Raw genomic sequence first — 23,257 nt, forward strand, 5'->3', positions numbered from 1 at the left:
AGAAACTGACGTGTGCCTTTTTCTTTTATTTCTTTTTTTTTTTTTTTAAACCTGTATCTAAATTGTTGTTGGGATGATTTTGAGTGTTTTCATTTATGTGAGGAGGCATTCTAATGAGTGGGGAAATATTGCTTGAAGCATTTGCAGGTACCAATGATATATTGCTAGCTTGATCAAGCAAAATATGCCAAGCACAATGCCACTTTAGCCTGGATTTAATACAAAGATGTATGTCAGGACAGTACCTCAAGATGAATTTTAATATTGTGACAGCTGTGTAGGGACCTGGTTGTTGTTTCTGATGCTTACTAATACTAATGCTTCTGATGACAAAGGTGGCACTTGTTACAGATAATGAACTTGTACCCTGTGTAATTTAAAAACAAAACGAAACCAGACAATGTGACTAGATTGTTGTTGTTATTGTAAGTGAGGAATTATGAACAGGTCAGATGATTCCTCCCCTCTTCACAATTGTAGGTTTTCTTCATAGCATGCCATGCATACTGGAACTTGTGTCTACAAATATGAGCTAATGTTTTAAGAACATGGCTTTGGAGAGTGTCATATTTCTCCATTGATGAAGTCAGCTTCACAAAACCTTTCTGTCCATTCCAGAGAGCAGAACTTAACTCATCTTAAGTCCTGTCTCTGGCTTGTAATGCTGGACAAGAAGACAGAGAGGATTAGTTTCTTGAAGATAAGTGAAATGAAGATCAGTTAAGATGATGAGATTTTTGAGTCTTTTAATTCTTCACTCTTAAAAGCAAAAGCAGCTAATAATTGCTACAAGTTTCTTTAGGTGTGGAACTCCTGTGTAATCTTTTAGAGGAACTGGGCGATTTTGCCTTCAATTGCTGAGCATAATTAAATATCACTTCCTGGTACAAGATTTTGTTGTGCTTGAGTCCCACACGGTTTTGATACAATCTCAGTACATGTGGTCTATCATAAAGATGTCCTACTCTGTTTAATATATTGATTTGTTTTTTTCAGCTTGTGATTCTAGTCAGTCAGGTCTGGACTGCAAGAAATACTGCAAGGCATATGAGTTTAGAATATGCAAGGAGGTTAAGTATAACTAATGTGGAAATTATTTAGCTTTTAATAAGCTTTAAATAAATAGGAATACGGCTTAAATTTCTATTATTTGAAAATGTCTGAAATAGAAGCAAAAAGGTGCAGCAGATTTTTTTCTGAAGCCAGTGTGTCAGTGATGTACTTATTGTATTTTGTTTAAGAATTTGAACAAAATAAAAAAATTAGGTCCCGTACAATTGAATAGAATTATTGTACCAAATATATTTAAAATAATTTTTCATAGAGATTTTTCAGTTTGAACAGTCTACTTCAAGATGCAATTTCTTGCTTATTTTCAATTTTTTTCTTTTTTGAATTGATTTTTCCATTATTACTTGTGTTAGTAAAATTATTTTATCAAATCTTGGCTTTCATTCATCTAACATCATAGTTACATGTAGTTACAGATGTCATGCTCTTCTCTAGTAAGAAGCAGAGGGGATGAACAAAAACTAATTGCTTTTTTATTTTCTAGCCCATCCTTCCTTCAGTCTATTCCATGCAGTTATTCCTGCTGCTTCTCAGTTTTTATTTCTTCATTTCAAAGAAACCAGAAGAGACAAATATTGAAATATAAGAAGGAGGGACTCTAGCAAAGGGAGCTCCTGAGTGTTTTGAAGCAGCCTTAGGGCTTGGCTGTTGTGAGCACAGCTCTCTCATCCTGGCAAGTGCTGAAAATAGCCTAGATTTAATGGCTTTTGTACATAATCATTGCCTTTCTTTCTACCATGGTGTGTTTATCCTGTCTGTGAGGGATGGTGGAGCTGTTTGGTTAATGTTTTGAAGTAGGACCTGTCCTTCTAGTTTTTCTGGTAAATAAAATCTGGCATACTTCTAAAATAGCTAAAATAAAGGGCTTCTCTGTCTGTTGATTTAGTAATACATGAGTAAACTTGCTGCTTTGTGGGTCCTTGCTCTTAAGACCAGATACTGAAAGTTGCAAATGGATGCAAGCAAATTTTATTTACAAATTAAATGAAATTTTTAAGTCTGAATGAAGTTTGAGAAGAAGAATACCAAGTAATTACACAATGAATTAGGAGTTGGTACATGTAAAGACAGGAGAAACCAAAATAGATTGCCGCTGTTGTCACAAGTATCACTCCTAATCTTCTGTAATAGACTTGAAACTCTGTGTTTTCAGTCTGTCTGAAATAACTGATGTACTTAATATTTTGCTGAACTCATTTTTACCATGTTATCCGAAATGGTGTTCTACCAGAAAAAGTGCTCAGTGAAGTGTTCATTTACAGGTTATGCTTTGCCTGTTAGATTTTTGTGTCAGTGATGTGTCTTCTCTCTGATTTAGTAATTTGAATAATTTTAGTATTTTTAGTTAATTTATTTGGCGTCTACAGTATCAAGGAAATGAATCATAGCTTTTTTTGTAGAGAGGAAAAGGGGAGAAAAAGTTAATACTATTTTTATTTTCCTGATTCTAGGGTCCACCTACAGTGTGTTGTCCATAATGCCTTCTGACTCGGAAAGCAGCAGTTCTCTGAGCAGCATTGGTGAGTAAAGCATTAATATTAGAACTTGATGAGTGTGTCTTTTGGGAGCTGGGAGAACAACTTTTTAAGGTTGCCTCTGGGAAGAGTAGAGAGATATCCTGGTCATAAAATCAAACAAGTTGGCCTATAAGATGTAACCATCCATCTTCACCAGGAACAAGTGTACTTTCCTGCAGTGCAAGCTCAGCCTTGTCATGGCTGGCTGCAGTTGTTGCATGTAAAATCTGTTACATTTGGATATATTATATGATATAACTATGCTTTGTGTTACTTAGTAAAATGGTGTAAAAGTGGCAGCATTGTGTTTACACAAATCTGGACATATGAGAATATATTTAAGCATGTGTGTGTGTATGAATTTCTGTAGATCTGAAAATTATGATCAGAGTCAAAAGCATCATGGAAGTTTATTTATAATGTTAGCCAAGACCATAGCCTTCTAAACCTTTGACAGTGGCTGTAAGCTTTAGCATTTTTTCCCCTGTGTTCAATGAATTGCTACATTTTCTCTGTTTTTAAAATCATTGGGAAAGATAAAATTGGAGGTATAAAATAGGAAAAAAATTGGAGGTATGAGAAACAGTATTAGAGGTGTTTTGTCCACAAGATGCTCTTCAAGCAGCTCTATTATTTTCCTCATCTTTAGTTTTACAAATACCTTCTGTTGTGAAATCTGTATACAAGTCATTTGCCCTGGATAGGGAATGCAGGCTCTTGCATATTTAAAGTTCCAATGTTGTGTCAGGCATCTGTAGACTTCCCTGACAGCACCAGGCAAGTCAGTTGTCTTTTTAAGGATGTGGGTAGACATCTGTTGCAGTCATTGAGTTGAACTTTTAACTCCAGCAAGCAGGAACAAGATTTTAGGCCTGAATGAACTATTTACTGAAAATACTGGAAGCTGTGACATGTTAGTTTGATTTTAATCAAGACCACACTTGTGTGCTACTGCCTGAAGGAAGGGTAGATTTCATTTGCTGCAAGTAAATTGGGGACTGGAAATAGAAAGAAAAAAGTTCCTAAATTTTTAGGACTTTCAGAAAGGCACCTTCCAAAGAAGGTAGTTATTCTAAAACAAAATCCAGTAAGTTTGTGGGATAATTGTATGAAGTGATGGCTGAGACAGGAGAAATGTGGGTGGTACTGTCTACTTCCACGTTCTTCATTTTAAAAAGGAGTGGCACATTTAAATCTTAATTTTGTTTACTTTTTTTTATGTTATTTCCCACAAACTATGTGTTGTTCATATTTTAGGATCCTGAAGTTCATACTGAATTTGGATCTATGGATTTGATATAAGAGACTGTCCTCAGAATTAGTTTGTCTTTGGAGTTTGCAGTGATTGAAGTTGTTTTATGACCTGAAAATTAAATGCTACTATTGTCCATTATTTGGTTTTATTCAAATTATTTATGAATGCTAGGTATTTAATAGTCAAGAGATTAACAGCCAGGCGTGTTCTTTGTTTGAAACTGTTTATTTTATGGTGTGATTATAGACTTGTTATTAATGAGTCTGATTTTTGCTCCAACTGTTTTGTTACCCTCCTGTCTTGTTCTACAAGAGACAGTATTTTTTCTGATCCAATATCAATAGAAAAATTGCTTAATAACTGACATACACTAATAGACATCTTTGCAAGTCACTTCAAAGATTATTTTAATACTGATGGATTTATTGAATGACAAACCATCATAACTAAATCTGCCTGCATGCCAGCTCCCCTAAGGCTTCATATGACTAGTTTGAATGGAATCCTGACAGATACTGAGGTGCTGTAGCATTTGAGGAATTTCCTATACATCTTGCCCCCTCTCTGTCCCAATAATTTTCACAAGGGTAGTTCTGTGCAGTTGAAATAGTAAGTTTAGACTATGAAATGAATGCATCAGTGAAAAGAGGTAAATATGTCATGTTTTGGAGGTAGTGCAAGGTTTTGAAACTGTGCAGTTTGACATTGGTAGTTATGTGTGCACACACATGTATATAAAGGAGTATTTTTAGTTCCCTGCTCACATAGACCTTCCTCACAGGAAAGATAAGGGATCTATTCTATTATAGCTGTGTTCAAAACACTGGTTTAAAATTAACACCTTGATTCTGTTTGCTGAGTAGCTCAGAAACAGATGGGCACGTTTGACTTTTTAGGGGAAATGCTAAAGGTTTTGGGGCCACTAAGTACACCCAGATAAATCTTCAGATAATTAAGCTTAGCATCGTATAATTAGGAGAGATAATACCATCTTTCATATGTAGTCGTTAGACTCCAAAGTTCATAAATGTAACTAGAGACTCATATGTCCATGTGCTTCTTCTTTTCTTCCCAAGCCTTAATTGCCCTAGCTATTGTTAGAGATGGTTCTGTTGCCAGCATTTTTAATTGCATGATCTTTTTCTGAAATACTTCCAAGTAAGTCAGGAAGTTGTGAAATGGAGATGCTGCTATACATTTTACAGCTATCCTGGGTTTGAGTTAATTTATGAAGCTATAGTATATAACAATGGGCTTATTTTCCAGAAAAAGACTCTGATCTATGAACTAATCTTAAATAGAACTAAGATTGTTGTTAGTTTGGAGAACTTGGGCTCAGTCTCAGTCCAATAAATAAAGCCTAGTGTTAGTATTTTGAAAGGAGAGAAAGATAAGACTACATCATTTGATCACTGTGTAAAACCATGGTGTACTGAAGTCTTGGATGTGTTGGCAGTTCTGATTCTCTCATTGAAAGCCAAGAGTGCAATCAGCATGGAGAGCAGCAACATAGATGAATGAACAGTTATTCAGCAGCTTCTTTATGGGGAGCAAATGGCTATTTTTGAGTTCTCTCAGTCTTCAGTAATGTCAATATAAAAGTAGAGCAGAGAGTGATGCAATTTGCACAATGTGACTCAGGGATAAGCTTAGGGCTAGTCTATTCTGAGTACTCTGTTGTCATCCAAGCTTTTTTTCTCTTTCCCTGCCTCTGTGGGGCTTGCAGAGCATGAGGGAAGCAAAAATGGACTTCCATCCTCATGTACATGTGATAGCATAAGCAGTTGAGTGGAAGCCAGTTTCCCTCCCTGTGTAATGGCAGGTTAGCAGTCTTGAAGAAGAAACTCTGCCTTTTTATTCATTTGTATCTGTATGTAAATAAAAATGCTGAGTGATAGCAGTTTTTTCTTGTGTATTTTCTTCATTGTTCAAAATTATTTAAATGGCAATATTTTTTTTCCTCTTTTGCTTTCCTCTGTTTCTTCCTGATGTTTTAATAAAATTCATCCTGTGAGTGTAAAACAGGTGGTTTTGGTGGTGTGGTGAGCAAATACTCACAGTTTATTTCCAGAAGAGGTACCATATAAACTGCTGTAATGGTGTAATACCGGCACTGGCTGTCAGCCCCAGCTTTGTCCCCTCGAAGGAACAAATCCTCGTTAAATTGTCATGGTGTTTCTCTGTAATCCTTTCCCTTTGTTCTTGGTCAAGACAAAGATTTTTGTGTGTAAATAAAAGCATCCTTCATCTACCCACTCGCTGTGACCAGCAAACTCTCTGAACAGAACTATAGTCCTGTGTCTCTGATATCCAAACAATTATTTATGGGGATTCAGTGCCTGCCGTGCCAAGCACGGAACAACAGTGTTACTTGGGAACTGGATAGAAACCAGTAACACAGCTCTGTGTGACAGTCCCTGGCAAGCCTCCACTTGACCAGTCATGATAACAGAGAGGAATAGAACAAAAAATCAAGACCCTTTTTAAAAAACAAAGATTTTAAAAAGTGTCAGTTTGTTTAGTGCACTTAATAATTTGGCATTTGATGCCATGACAGGATTATGGTTTCTAGAATCAAGCCATTTTTCACCTATCCTAGTACCATAATGAAGCTTCAGAGATTTTCTTTAGTGCTATAAAAATGGTTTTTTTCCTCCTGTCCTCAATGCTCAGATGTTTGAGGTTTGTTCTGCTTTGGTTTTAGGAAATGTTTTTTAATGGAACACAGCAGTTTGCATGCAGGTGACAGGCTGCGACTGGGAAGATGTTCCATACTAGTTTTTTTATTACAATAAATTTTAACAGAGAGGCATTGCATACTCTTCCATTCTTTTAAAGTATACTGAGTTCCTAATTAGATGAATTTTGGGATGGAAAAGACCTTCTGTCTTTTCACATGTATAAATTTCTTCTTTCCACAGCCGGACCTCTTTGCATTGTTTTGATTACAGCTGTCAATCTTGTAGCCTCTTCATTCCACATTGCATATTAGCACCTTTCTCTTTTAACAGACTATTACTTTTCTAGCTGTTCAGTTCTTTGCAAATGGTATCTCATCTTTTTCATCAAAAGTGTTTCTTCTTATTCTCAGTTCATATCACTGTGCTGCATTTTGCTGTGGGAGCTTACATAGATATAGGGCTTTGTGATACAGGGGTCTGAGGCTATATATAATGTTGCAAATTGTAGGATAGATCATGATGCGAACAGTGTAATGGGGAAGAAGGTAAGGAAGTAGAAATCTATTTTTAGACTGATGGGGATTTTGGAGTTTATAATGAATTTTCATTCTCAGAAGGAGGTGAGGCTTTCTGTTCCAGAGTAGATGTAGATTGTTATGGGGATTAACATTGGTGGTGGCTCTACAGTTTAATGTAGAGCCACTACCACTGGTTCTACAGTTTTATGCCTTTCCTTGCAGCCATCAGGTGGTCATATGTCTGTCTGCACCAACTTGTCCAACTTTGACTTCAACTGACAGTATTTCCTTGCTTAACACTTGTTTAGCTTATCAGCCTGACAGGCTATTTACAAATTGGGTTTTTTCACTAATTGCACTTCAAGTTGCTTCATCTGAGAGCCTTAATTCTTACTCCAAAGCAAACATCCCTACCCTCCCATCAGATTCCTTCCCAACAATGTTAGTCTTTCACTCCTCATTTTCATGTTGGCCATTTTGACAAGTGTCCTTTCATGTTGTTGTGACTTCAGTTTATTGCTTCATACTTTCTACAGCTGGATGTAACAAAGTAATTGTTTTCACTATTCGCAGGAATGGTTCAGTTGCAGGTGGGGCTTATGATGCACTTTTAGTCTAAAATAAACACTCTATCCTTGTCTGAAAGAGTTATTTATTTTCCCTGACAGCCTATAGTTGTCTCTCCTTGTATTTCTTGCCTTTTTTTTTTTTTTTTACTGACAAAAAGTTCATATTTGTTAAAGACTCCTCAACAGCTAACACAAAGGAAAAAGTGACGACATTACACTTGCTGAAAGGCCATGAATAAGTAAGGAGAGGTACTAGGGACACTACCAGGATGTCACATCATACTGCTTTTCTGTACAGCACTAATTACCTTTGATGTTCTGCCTCCTCATCCATCCCTTTTTCTGTTCAGAAGTCGTTTTCCTGTAATATTTGGTCTCAATGACTGAATTAAAACTCTTCATCTAGATTTATTTCCTTTGTAGTAAACTATCCATTTAGTTTGCTGGAAGCAAGACTTTCAACTTGGAAATAAACACTTCCACACACTTAAAGTAAACTTCACTCTTTGGTTTTACTGTTGGCAAATCATGTAACTGTCTCTAGGATTGATGCTTAATTTCTAGGTGATTTTTAGTGTGCTTATTAATAAATATCTCCTGTAAATAATAAGCATTATGAATAGGTTTAGTGTGTTATTGCTATGTTCTTTGGTGTCAGTTTTCAGGCAGCTGCAGTCTGATATTAGTCATGCACAAGGTTCTTTCTCTTCAAAGGTACTTGAGTGTACTTCATGAACATCATGCCCTGTTTTTAAAAATGCAACATAACAATACAAAGGTTGACTTTTCATTTATACTGATGCAGTATAAATCCCTTGAAAAAGGGACAGTGGGGTTTTTTTGGTGAGAGAGCAACTAATAATAGAGCTGTCCACTTGCTGGTGTTTTGCTTGTTATAGCATCTTAACATTTGGCAGCTCCATGTAGGAATTGTTGAAGATTTGGTTGGTCTGCAATGATTTCAATGGAAGTAGTGTATGTGAATACCCATCTCCTGCTCTCCAGACAGCACCTCTGGAGCATGGTGTCTTTCACTGCTCCTTGAGACCATTTATCAGTCTGTGCATTGAGGAAATCGTTTTGGTGACTGTGGGTTTCTTTTGGAGCTGAGAAGTTGATGTGGTGAGGCAGTGATCGCCACTCCTACAGGAGAAGATGTGGAGGATGGAGTGTTGGAGGAGCCTCATCCCCTGGGTTGGTGTGCAGCTGGTGACCATTGTCACTGTCCCCTTTGGGTTCAGTGTGCAAACTTCAATGTAGGCTATATTTTCAGTACACAGTTTTAAGCCTGACAAAGGTGGGATTTGAGCCAGGGAGTGCCTGTAAATTCAAACTCAGAAGCTCCCAGCTGTATATGCCTTGGTCATGGTAACAGATTTTACTCTCAGTTGTATTTCAGCTCAGCAAAATTCTGCAAGGGCTTCTCAAACTGATGTGTCTGCCTTTTCCCCACTGCCCCCATCTCTGCTATTTTTTAGTTGTAGATTTTTTTTCATGTTGACTTTCCTAGAACCACTGTTCAGTTCTTTCTATAGTCTAAACATATTGGGGCTGAAAGTTTATTTTAGATGCTGCTGGCTTTGTTTAGGTTTTTATATTCTGAATTAAAACTATATACTGAAATGCTACCCATCCTTTTTCCTTGCATGTTACATGATTGTCACTGCTTTCATAATCTGTTAGGTTTTCTGTCTGTCAGATGAAACTGTTTCTACAGTTCGTTATACTACCTTTCATTTTTCTTTCCTCAATGTACTGCTGCTTGCCTTTCTGAAGTTTTATTTACGTGCATGCAATTCTGTTCTGTGCTCTCTGCTGTTCCATGATCAATTCAAAAGGTACATCTGAAGAAATGTATCTAAATGATAACTAGAATGTAATTTAGATTTTAACCCTTTTCTAGCGCTCATAAATTATTGAAAGAAAGTAAATATTTTAGAATGCAATTTTCCTACACTTTCCTAAGTCTTTGCTCTTAATACCTTCCCTAGCTTGGAGAGAAGCCCTGTTGATCATGCTTTGCAATACCTCTTGCAAGTATTTTTTAGCACTTTCTATCATGATTTACAAGACCATGAAGAAATAATATCCTGAATATCTCAGTTCATTTTCTTTTTTTATGAAAGAAAACAATACAAAAGGCTTGACTGTACAATGAGTAGTCTCCTGCTTGTTTTCAAGTGGGAAGGAGCACAAATTTATGAGTTTATGAAAAATCGTTGTAAAAATAAGCCATTCTGTTAGCTTGCCTTCTGAATTAGTTGAACCTGTTGTACAAGTTTATTTCTCAAAGACCAAAGATTTTATTATAACTCAAAATATGTTGATGTTATTTCTTAAAATTGGCTGTTTATGCATTGGTACTCATTTTCTTATCACAACTTACTCATTTGGCATTATGGTTCAGTTTGGTCAGGTTAAGTTTTTCAGCCCTGTTTCTGTTAAAATGTTCTCTTATTCTTCAAAAAATATGCTACCCCTTCTTCACATATGAAGTTAAATTCTTAAGCTGTAGTTTCTGTGTGGATATATCATCTCTTCAGTCATTGTTGATTAATCATCAAGAGTTCTATTCAGTATGTCCTACAGTAATGGATCTTTGTAGTTTCTGTGGAGTCCAGCATTTGGGCTGTAACAGGGAAGATAGGATTGCTCCAGCTTCTGTTTTTAAGGCTTTTCTTTTATACAACCTGTGATGGAAATCCTGCAAAATCTCACTTTGGATGAAGTCAGTGCATAGTCAGGACTTAGTGACTGTACTGCATTGTGGGTGAAGTGTGTTCTGTCCACACCACACATCCCTGCTGCCAGCTGCTCCAGGACTTGGTGAGTGCTGCTCACTGGAGACTGGCCAGGGTGTGACTTGAGAGAGTTGAGTCCTCAGAACCCAAGTGCAGCTCCTGTCAGGAATGCGTTGTGGGGCTCATCGAAGCAGATGGAGGAGTTACACTTGGCAGGATATGCAGTAAATGCCTTTTCAGAAATCCAGGTTGTCTGAGAAAGGAGGCGAGTTGCTGAAAGGTGGCACAATTTGGATAATGGAGATTTAGCCTTCAGGCTTGTGCGTTTTAAGATCTGCGTGACGGGTTGAGGTACAAAAAGGAAGTACTTTTGCGTAAAATACGCAGTCGAATGGAAAAAGAATATGAAGCTGGAAGCACAGGTCACTTTTCTTCTGCTGCATCAAGATGTCTGATGCAATAAAAGGATTTTAGCATTCAGCTCTAAAAGCTCCTTTAAAAGAAACCAAGACTGGAATTTTTCTGGTGAAAAAGGATTTCACTGAATGTGTGTGCTTATTTTTTAAGCATTCAGAAATCTGATTTAAGTTTTCTAAGACCTTTTGTACAACTATTGAAAATGGAAGCCTGTCAGGAAATAAAGCAGAGGTAAATTGTGAGTCTCCTTCTAAGGATAGGAGTGGGAAGAACTGCATTATATTGATCCGTTTTTACAGCACTTAAGAGGTATACATCTTGTGGCTGATATTTTGTGTCAAAAATATCATTGCATTAGAGATGAAAGTATCTGTTGATGTACTTGTAAAAATTGACAAGTTAATGAAAAGTAAGCCCTTTTGGTACTAAGACAAATGGTTTCACAATTGTGAAAAAAGCTTCTTTCCTAAGGCTAATTAGCCTGTCTTTATTTAAAGCAGACTTTTCTTTCTTGGCACAGTTTTGGTCTGTGCACAAATGTTCTTGCCTGAAGAAGATTGTCACTTGGATGCTGTTAAAGCTGTCAGGGGAGGTTGAGGAGCAGAGGTAGATCTCTGGCCTGCTTTTATTGTGCTTAAAGGTCCCCAGGGCAGCCCTTGGGTGCCTGTTGAGGCCTTGTGTAGCAGACATTGTCCATGGGACTGCCATGGGGTTAGCAGTGATAGTAGTGATGGACATTGTTCTTCCAGTGCCCTTTCCTCCCTGGATAGCACAGCAGCCTTCCTGATTCATTTCCTCCTTCCTCTTGACCTCTTGCATCCTGTTCATCTGTTTTGCTTGCAAACAGCCCCAGGATGACATAAGCTTTTGAACCTCTCTGTAAGGATGAGAAGGGGATTTTTTCCATGTTACACATCCTCTGATGTGTCAGCTCAGTTGAGATGATGTGCAGGTTGCTGCTGAATTTATCAAAGACCATGCAGCTTCTCAGTACCTGAATTTGATTTGTCTGCCTTCACCTTTTAGATTGTTTATGAAATTCCTTTATCATTGATGTGTCTAAACTCTTTCAAATGATTGTGTTCTGCCTTTTTGTATCTACTTAGTTATTTCCTTCTTTTATTCTCTCTATCCCCTGTATCATTTGTATTATTACTGGTTTCTTGCCATAAAAATATGTAGAATATTTCTCATCTAAAAGAAAGGCTAACTTCATTTTGGAAGTGAAAATCCTTAGTCCTTATGGACGAAGGGGCTTTGTCTAGATGCAGGAATGAAACAAAATAGTAAGAAAAGCAGCCTGCATTGAGAGTTCTTCAGAGTGATGTGAATTTGTCTTTTTCCAAAATGTACCTTCTTTCTGCTCTTTTTTTTATTTCTTCAGTTTGCTATTAGTGTGTTTGCATATATTATTAGGAAATAGATTAAAATAACAGCCTGTGCTCATAAATTGTCATTACAGTAGCAGCTGGAAGGTATAAAACCAGAGATCCTGTTATTGCAGATGCTGTACATATGATAGTCCTGACACTGCAGTTATTTTGGTGTGGGAACTTCAAAGCACAGGTAGTTTTGCTGAAAAGTTGGAGGGGTTTTTTACATTCTGCAGTACCTTCATGAAATGGATTTAGGGATAAAAAGCCAGTCCTTACAATTCATTAGCATTTGATCCAGTGAAATAATTTTGAGTTTCTTTCTTTGAAAGGACAATGAGTGGAGAGCATTGTTTTTCTATTCTGTTGTTGCTTAATTAACTAAAAAAAGGCCTAATAAAGGTACATCTTGACAAGTTAATACATATGTCAGCAACTTGTTTGGGTTGTATAATTTTGCAAACTATTTCCAAAATTTCTCTTTTGGGTAGAAAAGAATTGCCTGTATATGTTTAAGCCTTTAACTTTCAGATCTGTGACCTGTATCTTTGAGTTTGCTTTCATGTGTCTGAGAGATACATGAGCAAAACTACATTTACAACTTAATTTTAAATGAGCAGAACTAAAATTAGAGTCGAATTACTTGTCAGCAGTTGTTAGGATGTGATATACCAGAATCTGTTCTCTTGGGAAGGAGACAACCTTGTGCTCTCACAGTTGTCTGAGAGGACAGTAGCCATCATTGTTCAACTCTGATATTAGGAAAGCTGAGAATTAAAAAGTCCCACAAAACACTTTAAAGTATGACTGCCCCTTAGAGGAAATGTGATGTGTAGTCCAGTTGCAGTGATTGTAATGTGCTTGTGTTAGCCAATGTTGTTAAAAATTAAGCCCTGTTTTCATGATTTGTTGTTAAGTGAAATCCTTAACTTCACATACTAGACTAAGAAATTGTGAACTGTGAAGACACAGAATTGCATTAAAAGTAAATGTTTTCTGTAGCCCATGGCAGAATGGTATTTCTGTGCTACTAGAAAAACAAAGGGGAGAAGAGCCCATGTGCTGTAGTAGTTTCTTTGCTATCTCTGGAATAAGCTGACATGTCAATTTTATGTTTTGTGGGTTTTTTTTAAGCATGGGGATTGTCCTTTATTTCAAGGAACTTGACTTCTGTCAGTATGTCAGTTTGAGGTCTTTGCAATTGTTACTGCTGACTTGCCTTGCCTTTTGAGCTGCTTTTAAGTTCCTGAGTAAGCAAGGCACCTGCCCATGCAAACTGAACTCACAACACAGGGCCTTTCTGCTAGCAAGGGATCTGACTGGAGTTATTCTTCTTTCTACTCGCTGGTGAGAGCTTATATCAATTGCTTCATTTTTGAACAGGATTCTGCAGACAGAAAGACAGGATTTTTTAACATTAATGTTCACTTCTTTAGTGAAGTTGTATTGTTCTTTTGAGCTGTTTGCTCATTGCCAAGTATTTCTCTCTTCATCAGGTACGACTGGTAAAGCATCATCTCCACCACCCGTGATAGACACGAGACAGATGAGTGAGAAGCTGGAGACGATTTTGTATCAGCTCCGCCAGGTGACTCGGGAGAGGGACGAGCTGCGCAAGCAACTTGCGCTTTCATCTCCTGGCTCCACCTTCGATGACTGCAGGTAAACAGGGAGGAAATGCAGCATTTGCATTTAGGCTTTGATCCAGTGCAATAATAGTGTTTTCAAGTGCCTTGGCACCTGCTTGCCTGGAAAGCATCAAGGAGCTTGCAATGTATACATGTTGCTTATAACCTCCTTGCATCCTGGTGAAGTGGCTACGTCCATGTTTCAGAGCTTTCTGTTGAGTGCCTATCCCACTTTGTCCAGCAGTTTTTCTGTGGGACTGAGGGGAGAAGGTTTCATCTCTATTTGAGAAAAGAAAGCAAAAAAGTTGCTTAGACTTCATGGGCTTTGTTGTAGGAAGAGAAAAAGGACAGTGGATGAAGTATTTGGTGTTTTGAAAACAAGAGTGAAGAAAGGGTAATAACTCAGAATACTTGGCTGGAGAACAGAAATGAGGAGAGGAAAAAAAATCTCAGCTATTCCTATGCTCCTGCAAAGAGAGAGGTTTGGATTTCTGCTGAGTGGAGTAAGTATTTTTTAGATCAGCTTTCTGGTATACATATGTTGGGGAACTTGTAGCAGAAATATGTTGAGAATAAGGAATTCTCCTCGATTGAACATGCTTGTTAAGTCATTTAACAGCCAGCAGGCTTGTCAAGCTCATTCTAATTTGGGGCCTGACGTTATGAGGAAGACAGTAGTCCAAGTATGAATTAATTATGAAGAAAGGTTTTTTTGGATAGGCAATATAATTATTTTATTTTGAATGGTTAAGGATCTGCTAATGTTTAAATGTGTCTGGGTACACTGAGAACTTCTTGCCTGTATATGTATAGAACCTTGGAAAAAAATTGTGTATCACTGAATCTGAAATAAGAGCAGAGAACAAATTTTCTGGGAGGTGTTGCCATGCTGTGTAACTTTTCTGTACCTTAATGTTGTTGCTGCTTGTTACTTAATCAGCTGTGTCTGTATGCGGTCAGGTGGTTAATTAGATTTTTTGTCTGTATGAGAAGGTTAAGATTTCAACCAGTGAACTGGCATAGAGAGAATCTGGAGGTTTTATAAACTCGATAGCTTCATATCTTAATGCCCCCTTCCTCCCTCCTTGAGTTCTGAGGGCTCCTTTAAGAGCATCATCTTCTTTGTAGCCATCTCAAAGCATTGTGGGGATGGCAAAGGAAAAGATTGTCAAATGTCAACATCTTCTGCTCAGCTTCCAGTTAGTTAAATAGAAGGATTTCTTCTTTGAAGTTACTGGAGCTTAGGCATAGAGGATTTTATAGCTCACAATAATCTTCTGCATAATCCAGAATGCTATTAATAAAGTTCTGATGAGCTGTCCTCTAGCCTGCCCTAGTTTTCCTTTCTCAAATCAATCCTTTACTTTCAGTATAGGATTTGTATATTGTATAAAACATGAACGTTTACAGCTTCCAGAACAGCCCATCAAAGTAAACCTTGCATTTGGGCAGTCCCTGGACAGAGTATGTGTTAGATGGAGAATGCTGGCTTCCAAACAATCAAACATTTCAAGAGTGGGAAATGAATGAAGATTTTTATTGACTTACTTTTTCTTCAGTGTAAAAGCAACTACTGCTCCCAACTGCATACACATCTCTGTTTTTTGAAATCTTACTGGTATTTGTTTTACTATTTGAATTCTTTCCTCTTATAAAGTTAATCTTCATCCCTCCAGGAGTCCAAGCTCAGACTTGGTAAAATGTTAATACTGAAGTGTGAAAGCTGAGAGATGATGATGTGGGTGGTGACTTTTACTACCCTGGCTTTATTTTCCTGGCTGTGTGTGCTGCTGTAACTATGGCTGTACCAAACACAGGTGGTGCAGAGGCAGACCTTGGCACGTCACCTTGGATGCCTCACAATAGCTCACAGCACATTTGGGTCTGGACTGTGCTGGCTGAGGAGGTTGCAAAACAGAGAGCTGTTTTCCAAAGCAAATGTTGACTAAGTCTAGAGCAGTGGCAGAGGTGCCACAGCAGTGGATTGTGATGTGCTGAATCAGATCAGCATGTGCCATCCTGCTGGCCAGGAGTAGGATTGCTCACGCTGTGCCTGTGGATTGACAGTGACTGTGTGTGTGCATGTGTGCTGGAGATTAGGTGAAGGGTTGACCAAGTAATTTACCATGCTCAAATTGCACTTTATAGACTTAAACCTGCTGTTATTACTCACATAATAGTAACAGTAGAAGAGAACCACAACACGAATAAATGCCCTGAAAATTGTGTTTCATAAGAGACTGTTTTTTGTGTTATCTGTAATAATTGTTGCAGTTACATTAGTAAATGATAACTCCTTAGAAGGTGTTAGGTAGGAGTGCCCACAAAATTGGACCTGTGGTTGGCATTAGCTTTTATGTGAGCATCAGTTATATGTAAATGTCAGTCTGGCTGTGGCCTTGTTTTACAGCCAGGGTAATTCCACTATAGCATGAAGGATTTTGGGCCTTTGACACTAGCATTTTAAGTTTTGCTAATGTTTGAACAAGTACTTCCAAAGTAGTAACTGATACTTCTCCTTTATTGAAATTGTAGCTTTTAGTATTTTCTGGGGCATTTTAGCATAAAACTCTGGTGGTCTTGCTTAAACAAGAGTCAGCCACTACATGCAGTTGAATTGAGTGTTGTCTTGCAACAGTTTTGATTTTTGACTTCTCACCAATATTCCTTCTTCTCTTATTCTCGTTTTTCTTGCTGAGACATAAAGCCTTAGAACAGCAGTGTGGAACATATGGCCTAGGATATCCATGTGGTTTTTATTTCTTGTATGTGAGGTAGAATGCAGAATGTTGTTGGTGGCATTGTTGGTCTTTCCTCGCTGTGTAGGTTGGCTAACTTGTGTAGTTACCTTCATGGTCTGCATATGTTCATAGGTGGTTTGTTGGGTTTTTAATGTTGGTTTGGGTGTTGGTTGGTTGGTTTTGGTTGTGGATTTTTGTTTGGTTGGTTTTTTTTTTAAATAGTGTTAGTGTTACTTCAACAACATATAAAACACACATGATGGATGTTAGACTTGTAGAACAAGTTTCACCATAGCTTTCAGACTGGCCTAATAGTTTAATATGAACATCAACAGTTAAGAGGTTGCAGTAAGCTTGATGTCACAGCTGAGAGTAAAACTGTACTCCAGTTAATGCTGTCATTTAAGACTGTGGTGGACAGATGGTATCTACTTTCAATAATTTCACCCTGAGGTCTAATTTAAATCAATAACTTGGGTTTTAATGATTCTGTCAAGGGTGTAAACATTTCAAATCAAGATTAACTTATGCTAACTACATCTGTATTTTAAAAGAATAACCCTTCACTAGTTGCAGTGATAAGTGTAATACTGTATGTGTAAGATACAGTTTTTGATACCCATCAAGAATGAATTTAAAAATACCATAAAAGACACCCCTGTAGGCAAGACTTGAACATTTGATTTATGTGATTTTGGATTTTAATTGTTGGTCAAGTTTTTAATCAAGGAGGGAGTTTTTGTTTTTTTTCTCCCCAGAAGCACTTCTCTAGAGAAAGGAGAAAAGGAGGAATTACATTCGAAGGCCTCAGTATTCAGGAACCCATATGCAGCTGAGTTGCCAAAAAGTACCTTATATCATACACACACTCCCAGAAAATCTGTGAACCAGATGTGGCTGGCATTTCTTTTTTTAGGTTTTAGTTTTTTATTATTATTATTTTTCTAACAACTGTTACCACTTCAGTAGTGCAAAACCATTTTCATTTTGATTCAATTGCCAGCTGCATTTCAGTTCCAGAATCCATGTTGCTGGTTTTTGTATGAGGCAAAGAAAATTCTGATTACTTTTCAGGCTATGCTTACAGAGAAGCCATTTGGAGGAGTCTGAGGTTTGAGGGAGGAAGAGTGATCTGTGCAGCAATGGAGCAAATCTGATATGAGAAAAAGCAGAGTTGAATTAGAAAGCAATTGTTTTCTTTTGGAGGCATTAGTTTCCTCTTTTGATGGTTTGCTTGGTTTTTTTTCTCATTGCCTGTGGGGTTATAAGAGACTCAGGAGATGATACAGGGACAGATGTCAGAAGCTTCATTTTGAAACTAGAAAATTCAATGGTTTGAAAAATCCTGTGACTGTACAGAGGAGGAGCAATTCAATTCAGTCTCTTAGAAGCCTAGTGCTACAAAGCAAGAAGATATAATCCTGCTAATTTAGTTTCTAGCATATATACAAATCTAATTAATTCTAATCTACAGAAAAGGTATCATGTACAAATACTGTACATTCTAGACATAATCTGTGCTGTCAATTGCTTGACCATGTAGATTGTTTTAGAAAATTGCTCTCCCAATCATCCAAAAGAAATTTGAGTTAAAAAATTTATTTTGATATATTTCGGCATTTATTTTGAAAAATGCTTGTCAGAGATTATATTGTGTTGGAGATTACTAATAACCTAAATTTTGTTCAAGTAATTATCTTATAGAAATGTGTGGTAGACACTGACATGTTTTCCCATTATTTATCATAGCTTAAAATAATATGGTAGCACACAAACAGGTGTGTAATTCAGCACAATGACTTGGTCAAACTCTGCCAGCACAGATGTCTGTGTTTGATATTCCATTGGAAGTCTTTGTCTCAAGTCTAACTGTCCTTCCTAGGGAGTTAAAGACAAGGTCCTCTAGATGCTGCCTTTGAGAAGATTTGTTTAGCCCAGGCCTCCATTCACACCCAGCTGACTTTGGCAGCCTCTTCCAGCCCTGCCCTCACTGCAGGTCTGGGCTTTGTCACTGCCACTTGAATTTGGTGGCCCAGGAAAGCCAAGTGTGCCATGATGAGCTCGTTCTTGTCATGTTCTGTGCTGGTGTTGCTGCTCAGAAGAGAGGAACATGCAGGTTCAGTATTTTTGGCCATGTTAGTGATAATTAGACAGAATCATCCCATTATGGGATGTTACATTGCAATATAAAATTAATGTAAGTTCAACTCAGTGACTTTTTATTAGTAGCAGCATCTTAAAGGGTTTTTATTTAAGGTCAGTATTTAAATTAATGCATATTATAACCTAAGTGTCTACAGTTGTGTGGTAACACTTTTATTGGATAATAATTTCCCAAGCTTTCCATTCATTTTAGTACCTGCTGTTTGATCCCATATTCTTTTTCTATGGTAGGCCTAGTCCAAAACCAAATCATGATTATGAAAGGCTGAAGATTCAGTGTATGAAGGCCATGTCAGACCTACAGTCTCTGCAGAATCAGCATACCAAGACACTGAAAAGGTGTGAAGAAGCAGCAAAAGAGGCAGATTTTTATCAGTAAGTATTAGTAAAGCTGTTCAAGGTAAGAGTTTACCAGTCTGTGCCCTATCAAACAGTATTAGAATGTGGTAATCAATTTTTTTAATCCTGTTTTTCCACTTAAATTGCAAGATAGATAAAATCTATAAGATAAAACATTTCTGGCCTGTTTGAAATGATCAAGTATGGCCTGCCTGTTTTACTTTTAGGAGTTTGAGATAGGATCTCCAGTGTGTTCATGGGATCAAAAAAGGAAGCGTGATTACTGATTTGAAGTTGCAATCTAACAGTTTTACTGTCAAGCTAGAGAGCAGAATATAATCCAAGAGTATGGAATTTCTTACTCTCTTTTAATACATCGTGGTAGTTCTTGTGACAATCTGTGTAAGTTATAACACAGGTTTAATTCAGCTGTTCTTTTCTCCTGCAGTAGTTGTTAAACCTTTGTGTTCTTTTTAAAAAAATGTTTGCCTTCTAAAGACTTTATCATTTGCACTGCAATCTGAATGACAGCAGATTAGTAATCTGCATGCAAAGATGACATTTGCTTGAATGTGGGAATATAATTGGGAATATAATTTGTGAAAATGCTTTTCTTTTTAGCAGGGTGTTCTAATTTTAAGGAAAATTTTTTAATGCTTTGGTCATTCTATGCAGGGAGCATTAGTACTTCATTTCATGAGAAAGAAATGCAATATATCTTAGAACACAAATTTTTATATATAAATACATATTTAAATATTTACCAGCAAGTATGAGAGTTTAAGTGGAATCATTCTGTTTCAACAATAGAAATACTTGTCAGTATTCAAAACTTAAGTTTTGATCTGTAGTAGTAAAATAGATTCAGTTGACTTATCTGCTGTTTTTCAGCATTGCTTTAGTATAATTTTAGGCTTGCAGCTTGAATTTTAATCTGGATGATAGCCTCCTCATGTGGCTCTCAGCTATTTAAGTGAGAGTGTATTTATTTCAATAATTATAGCTGCCATAATGAACTTTGGAGGAAATTTTTATCTTGAGTGTAGTTGAAACACACACACTATGGTTTTCTTGGTTGTGGAGTTTTTTTGATAACTTAATGGTTTTTATGTTTTTGAAACAGTAGCACACAAGGAGATTTTTGTCATTTTCATCTGTGCTTTGTTTAGCTGCTGTTCAGCTGAGGAGCTCAAGACAAAGTGGAAATGATTGGTGGGATAATGGCTATTATCTCAAGAATCATCATATTATGACATTTGTGTTTGTCTGCCTGCTTTTAATGGCTATGAAATGGCATTGACAGGTGGCATAAATCCATCATCTCTTCTGATGAGGTTTAAGGGTGCTGTGTATGTCTGTGTGTTTTCACACTTAAGCCCCTGTTGGTTTCTGGTTTTGGTTGTTTTTTTTTTCTTTTTTTCCCCTGGTGCTTGGAATACACAAATATGCAGAACTGAGTTAGTTTGACCTGCTTTCTTAGTAGGAAACTCATGCTTGAAATGAATTCCTCCAGGACTTTGTCCTTGCAAGCTGGCCTCTCAGGGTGTTTTTTGTGTGCCCTGACAGCACGCTGCACAGCCGGCTGCTGAGCGACCAGTCCCAGCTGAAGGAGGACATGGACACCCTGAAGAGGAAGAACACGCAGCTGGTGAGGGAGCACAACCACCTGCAGCAGTCCTGTGAGGAGATGAAGAGGCTGCACAATGAGGATCAGAAGGAGATAACAGACCTGCGCAGCCAGCAGCAGCAGGTGAGCCACGGCCTGTGCTGGAAGAGATCCTAGCTTCTTCCTGCCACAGAGAAATGGGGTTGTGCAGCATTGCTGCCTTTAGAGTGTCTTAATGGGTCCCAAACAGCCTCCGTGCCTTGTACAGTATTGGGGAGATAATGACATTGTGATTACTAATTCATTTTCTTTGTTTAACTGGACAAAAAAAGTGTATTTAAATGCAGAGATGAAAAAATGTACATGAAGATGGTATTTGCATGATTTTTTTTTTTTATGGGTAGAAAGGCATCAGAAACCTAACTGGAAGTTGCAAAGTGATTAAAAAGATTACTGTTTTCCTAAGGTATTTTTATGGGAACAGGGTTTACTTTAAACTTGCATGCAATGTTTGTTGTTGATTTTTTGGGAAGAATCACAAAAAGTTGATTCATGTTTTTGAACTTGAAACAAAAAGAGACAAAATTTTCAGGACTGGAAGAGTTGGACATTTCAGATATTTGTATCACACGCTGTTTCCAGGTCAGTGTTGTTCACATATTCTAGAAATTTAAAAAACAGTAATGCTAAGGAGCAACTGGTTGTATCAGGTCCACTGTTACCTAGGAAAAAGTCTGTTCATTTAGTTAGAATTGTTACAGTAGCATGTGGAATCGTTAAACAGAGTATCTGGGTTCGCTGTGTGTAGGCTGAATCACAGGGCAAACTTGCAAGTCAAACATTACGCTTCAGAGGCAAAATCTATGCAAGCCAAAATAATTATTTGCTAGGGCAGGAGGGGCAAAGGTCAAAGCAAGCTGGATGTGCTGAATGGTACTTTAGGAGGTGCTTGAAGATGTGCAAGGAGGAGTGAAGATAGGTTCTTCCTTTTTATCCATTTTTCTAACACTGGCTTGTGAGTTCTGGTGTGAAACTGTTTAGTGGATTGGTTCAGAAGATAGAAGAAATTATTTACTGTGTCGTCCTGGGCAAATAGCATAATTAGTCTGTGCCTCAGTTTCCCAGTCTGCAAAGCAAGGATGCAAAACCTCTGAGAGAAGGCTGTTCTTCTTTGCCATTCTGTCCTGAAGTTTGGAATTATCTGGAAGCACAGAAGGAGGCTGATGTATCATTGTCAGGGTTGATTTAAAGAAATCCAGTCTTATGTCAACATCATGATTAAACCTTTAAAGAAAATTATGTATGTGACTCTTAGTGGGAAAATCGTCTAACTCCATTTCTCAGCTTGTCAGAGTGATTCATGGTGTCTTGAAGGGGTGCCAAAGTCTTATCTTGTCCCTGTAATTTCTCATATGAATTAGTCTAACTCTCTGTTGATCCCTCTGACGTGTTGTTTCATTGTCAGGCCATAACAAAATGCATCTTGGTGGCCTCAGAGAGCACAAGCTTTTGATCAAATTACTCTTTGTGTGGGATTGTCATGGATTTGCTGTGTAGCAGCTGACCAGCTTAAGTTTCTGCTGCTCACATATGGAGTTTCATGTTGCCATGGCTGTGTTCCTTGGGCCAGCTGGGACTATTTACTTTCTTTCACTGGGATTTTGAATGGGAGATGTTTATTGCACTGGTGCCTCCATCTTCCTTTGGTAGGTCTGTGTTAGCAAGTTTATGCTGAATTCCTTCAAATTTCTTGTGTATTAAGTCTTCTTTAATTATTTAGTGTGTTTTCAACATAAAGACATTCTATATATGCTTTGGACAGTGAAAAGTGGTTTATTTGAATTGCTAAATAATTTGTTGCCAAAGCTGTTCTTAAACTCATTTGGGAAGTAGTCTTGAGGAAAATGGCTTTCTTGGGTTTAAGTCTATGTATTTGCGTTTTACATGTGCCTACAGTTTACCACGTGTTCAGCTTATCTGAAGTGGTTCACTGAAGCGTGCTGGCTAATCATGTGTCCAGCTCTGTGTGGGTTGTGCTGCTGAATCCATTGAGGATTTTGATATGTGTGGAAATAGCCCAAGTGCAGTCTTGTTCCAGGGCCACTTTTATATATCCTGGCTAGTTAAAGGAGACCAGTGTCAGGCTGCAGAACTTTTGTTCTGTTATCTTGCCTGTGTAGCCAAGTGGTTTATTAGCAGTGACAGTTGTTAGCCTTCACCTCTGGGCAGTGAAGAGTGGGCAGGCTCTTGCTCTCCCCTTCCCTTCTGGTCTGCAGGCATCCAGGTTCCTCCGTGTTCAGGAACTGGTCCTTACTCAAATATAAGTTACAAAAGATGAGGAGCCCATTTGTGCAGCATAGCTGCTGCATGTTGGGTTTCAAATTTTTACAGTGCTCGTGTTTTCTTCTGTCTTCCTTCTAGTTCTTCAATCCTATTTTATTTTCAGATAGTTAGGGATACCTCTGTAGGCTAATTGTCAGTATTATATAATTCTTGGCACCTCTCTATATAGAGTATTCCTGTTTCTTCGCACTGCTCCATCAGGGCCAGATTTCAATTTAAAAGACAAAACCAGAAAAAAGAAGCATAGAACAACAACAAAAAAGCTTACTGCTTTATTTCAGGCATATTTTTTGCC

The 23,257-nt window shown here is 37.7% G+C and overlaps 1 protein-coding gene across 4 annotated transcripts in view; it reads left to right on the forward strand.

Annotated features, from left to right (window-relative positions):
* DLG5 (discs large MAGUK scaffold protein 5) overlaps positions 1–23,257 on the forward strand; it is a 97,102-nt gene that overhangs the window by 33,211 nt on the left and 40,634 nt on the right. For all 4 annotated transcript variants that reach the window (XM_058029045.1, XM_058029047.1, XM_058029046.1 and 1 more), the window contains exons 2-5: positions 2,523–2,591; positions 13,639–13,804; positions 18,906–19,049; positions 20,580–20,763. In XM_058029045.1, the coding sequence (XP_057885028.1) occupies positions 2,523–2,591; positions 13,639–13,804; positions 18,906–19,049; positions 20,580–20,763 (563 nt within the window). The remainder of the gene's footprint in view (positions 1–2,522; positions 2,592–13,638; positions 13,805–18,905; positions 19,050–20,579; positions 20,764–23,257) is intronic.

Source organism: Melospiza georgiana, chromosome 8 (genome assembly GCF_028018845.1).
Source record: "Melospiza georgiana isolate bMelGeo1 chromosome 8, bMelGeo1.pri, whole genome shotgun sequence".
In the NCBI taxonomy this organism is placed as follows: domain Eukaryota; kingdom Metazoa; phylum Chordata; class Aves; order Passeriformes; family Passerellidae; genus Melospiza; species Melospiza georgiana.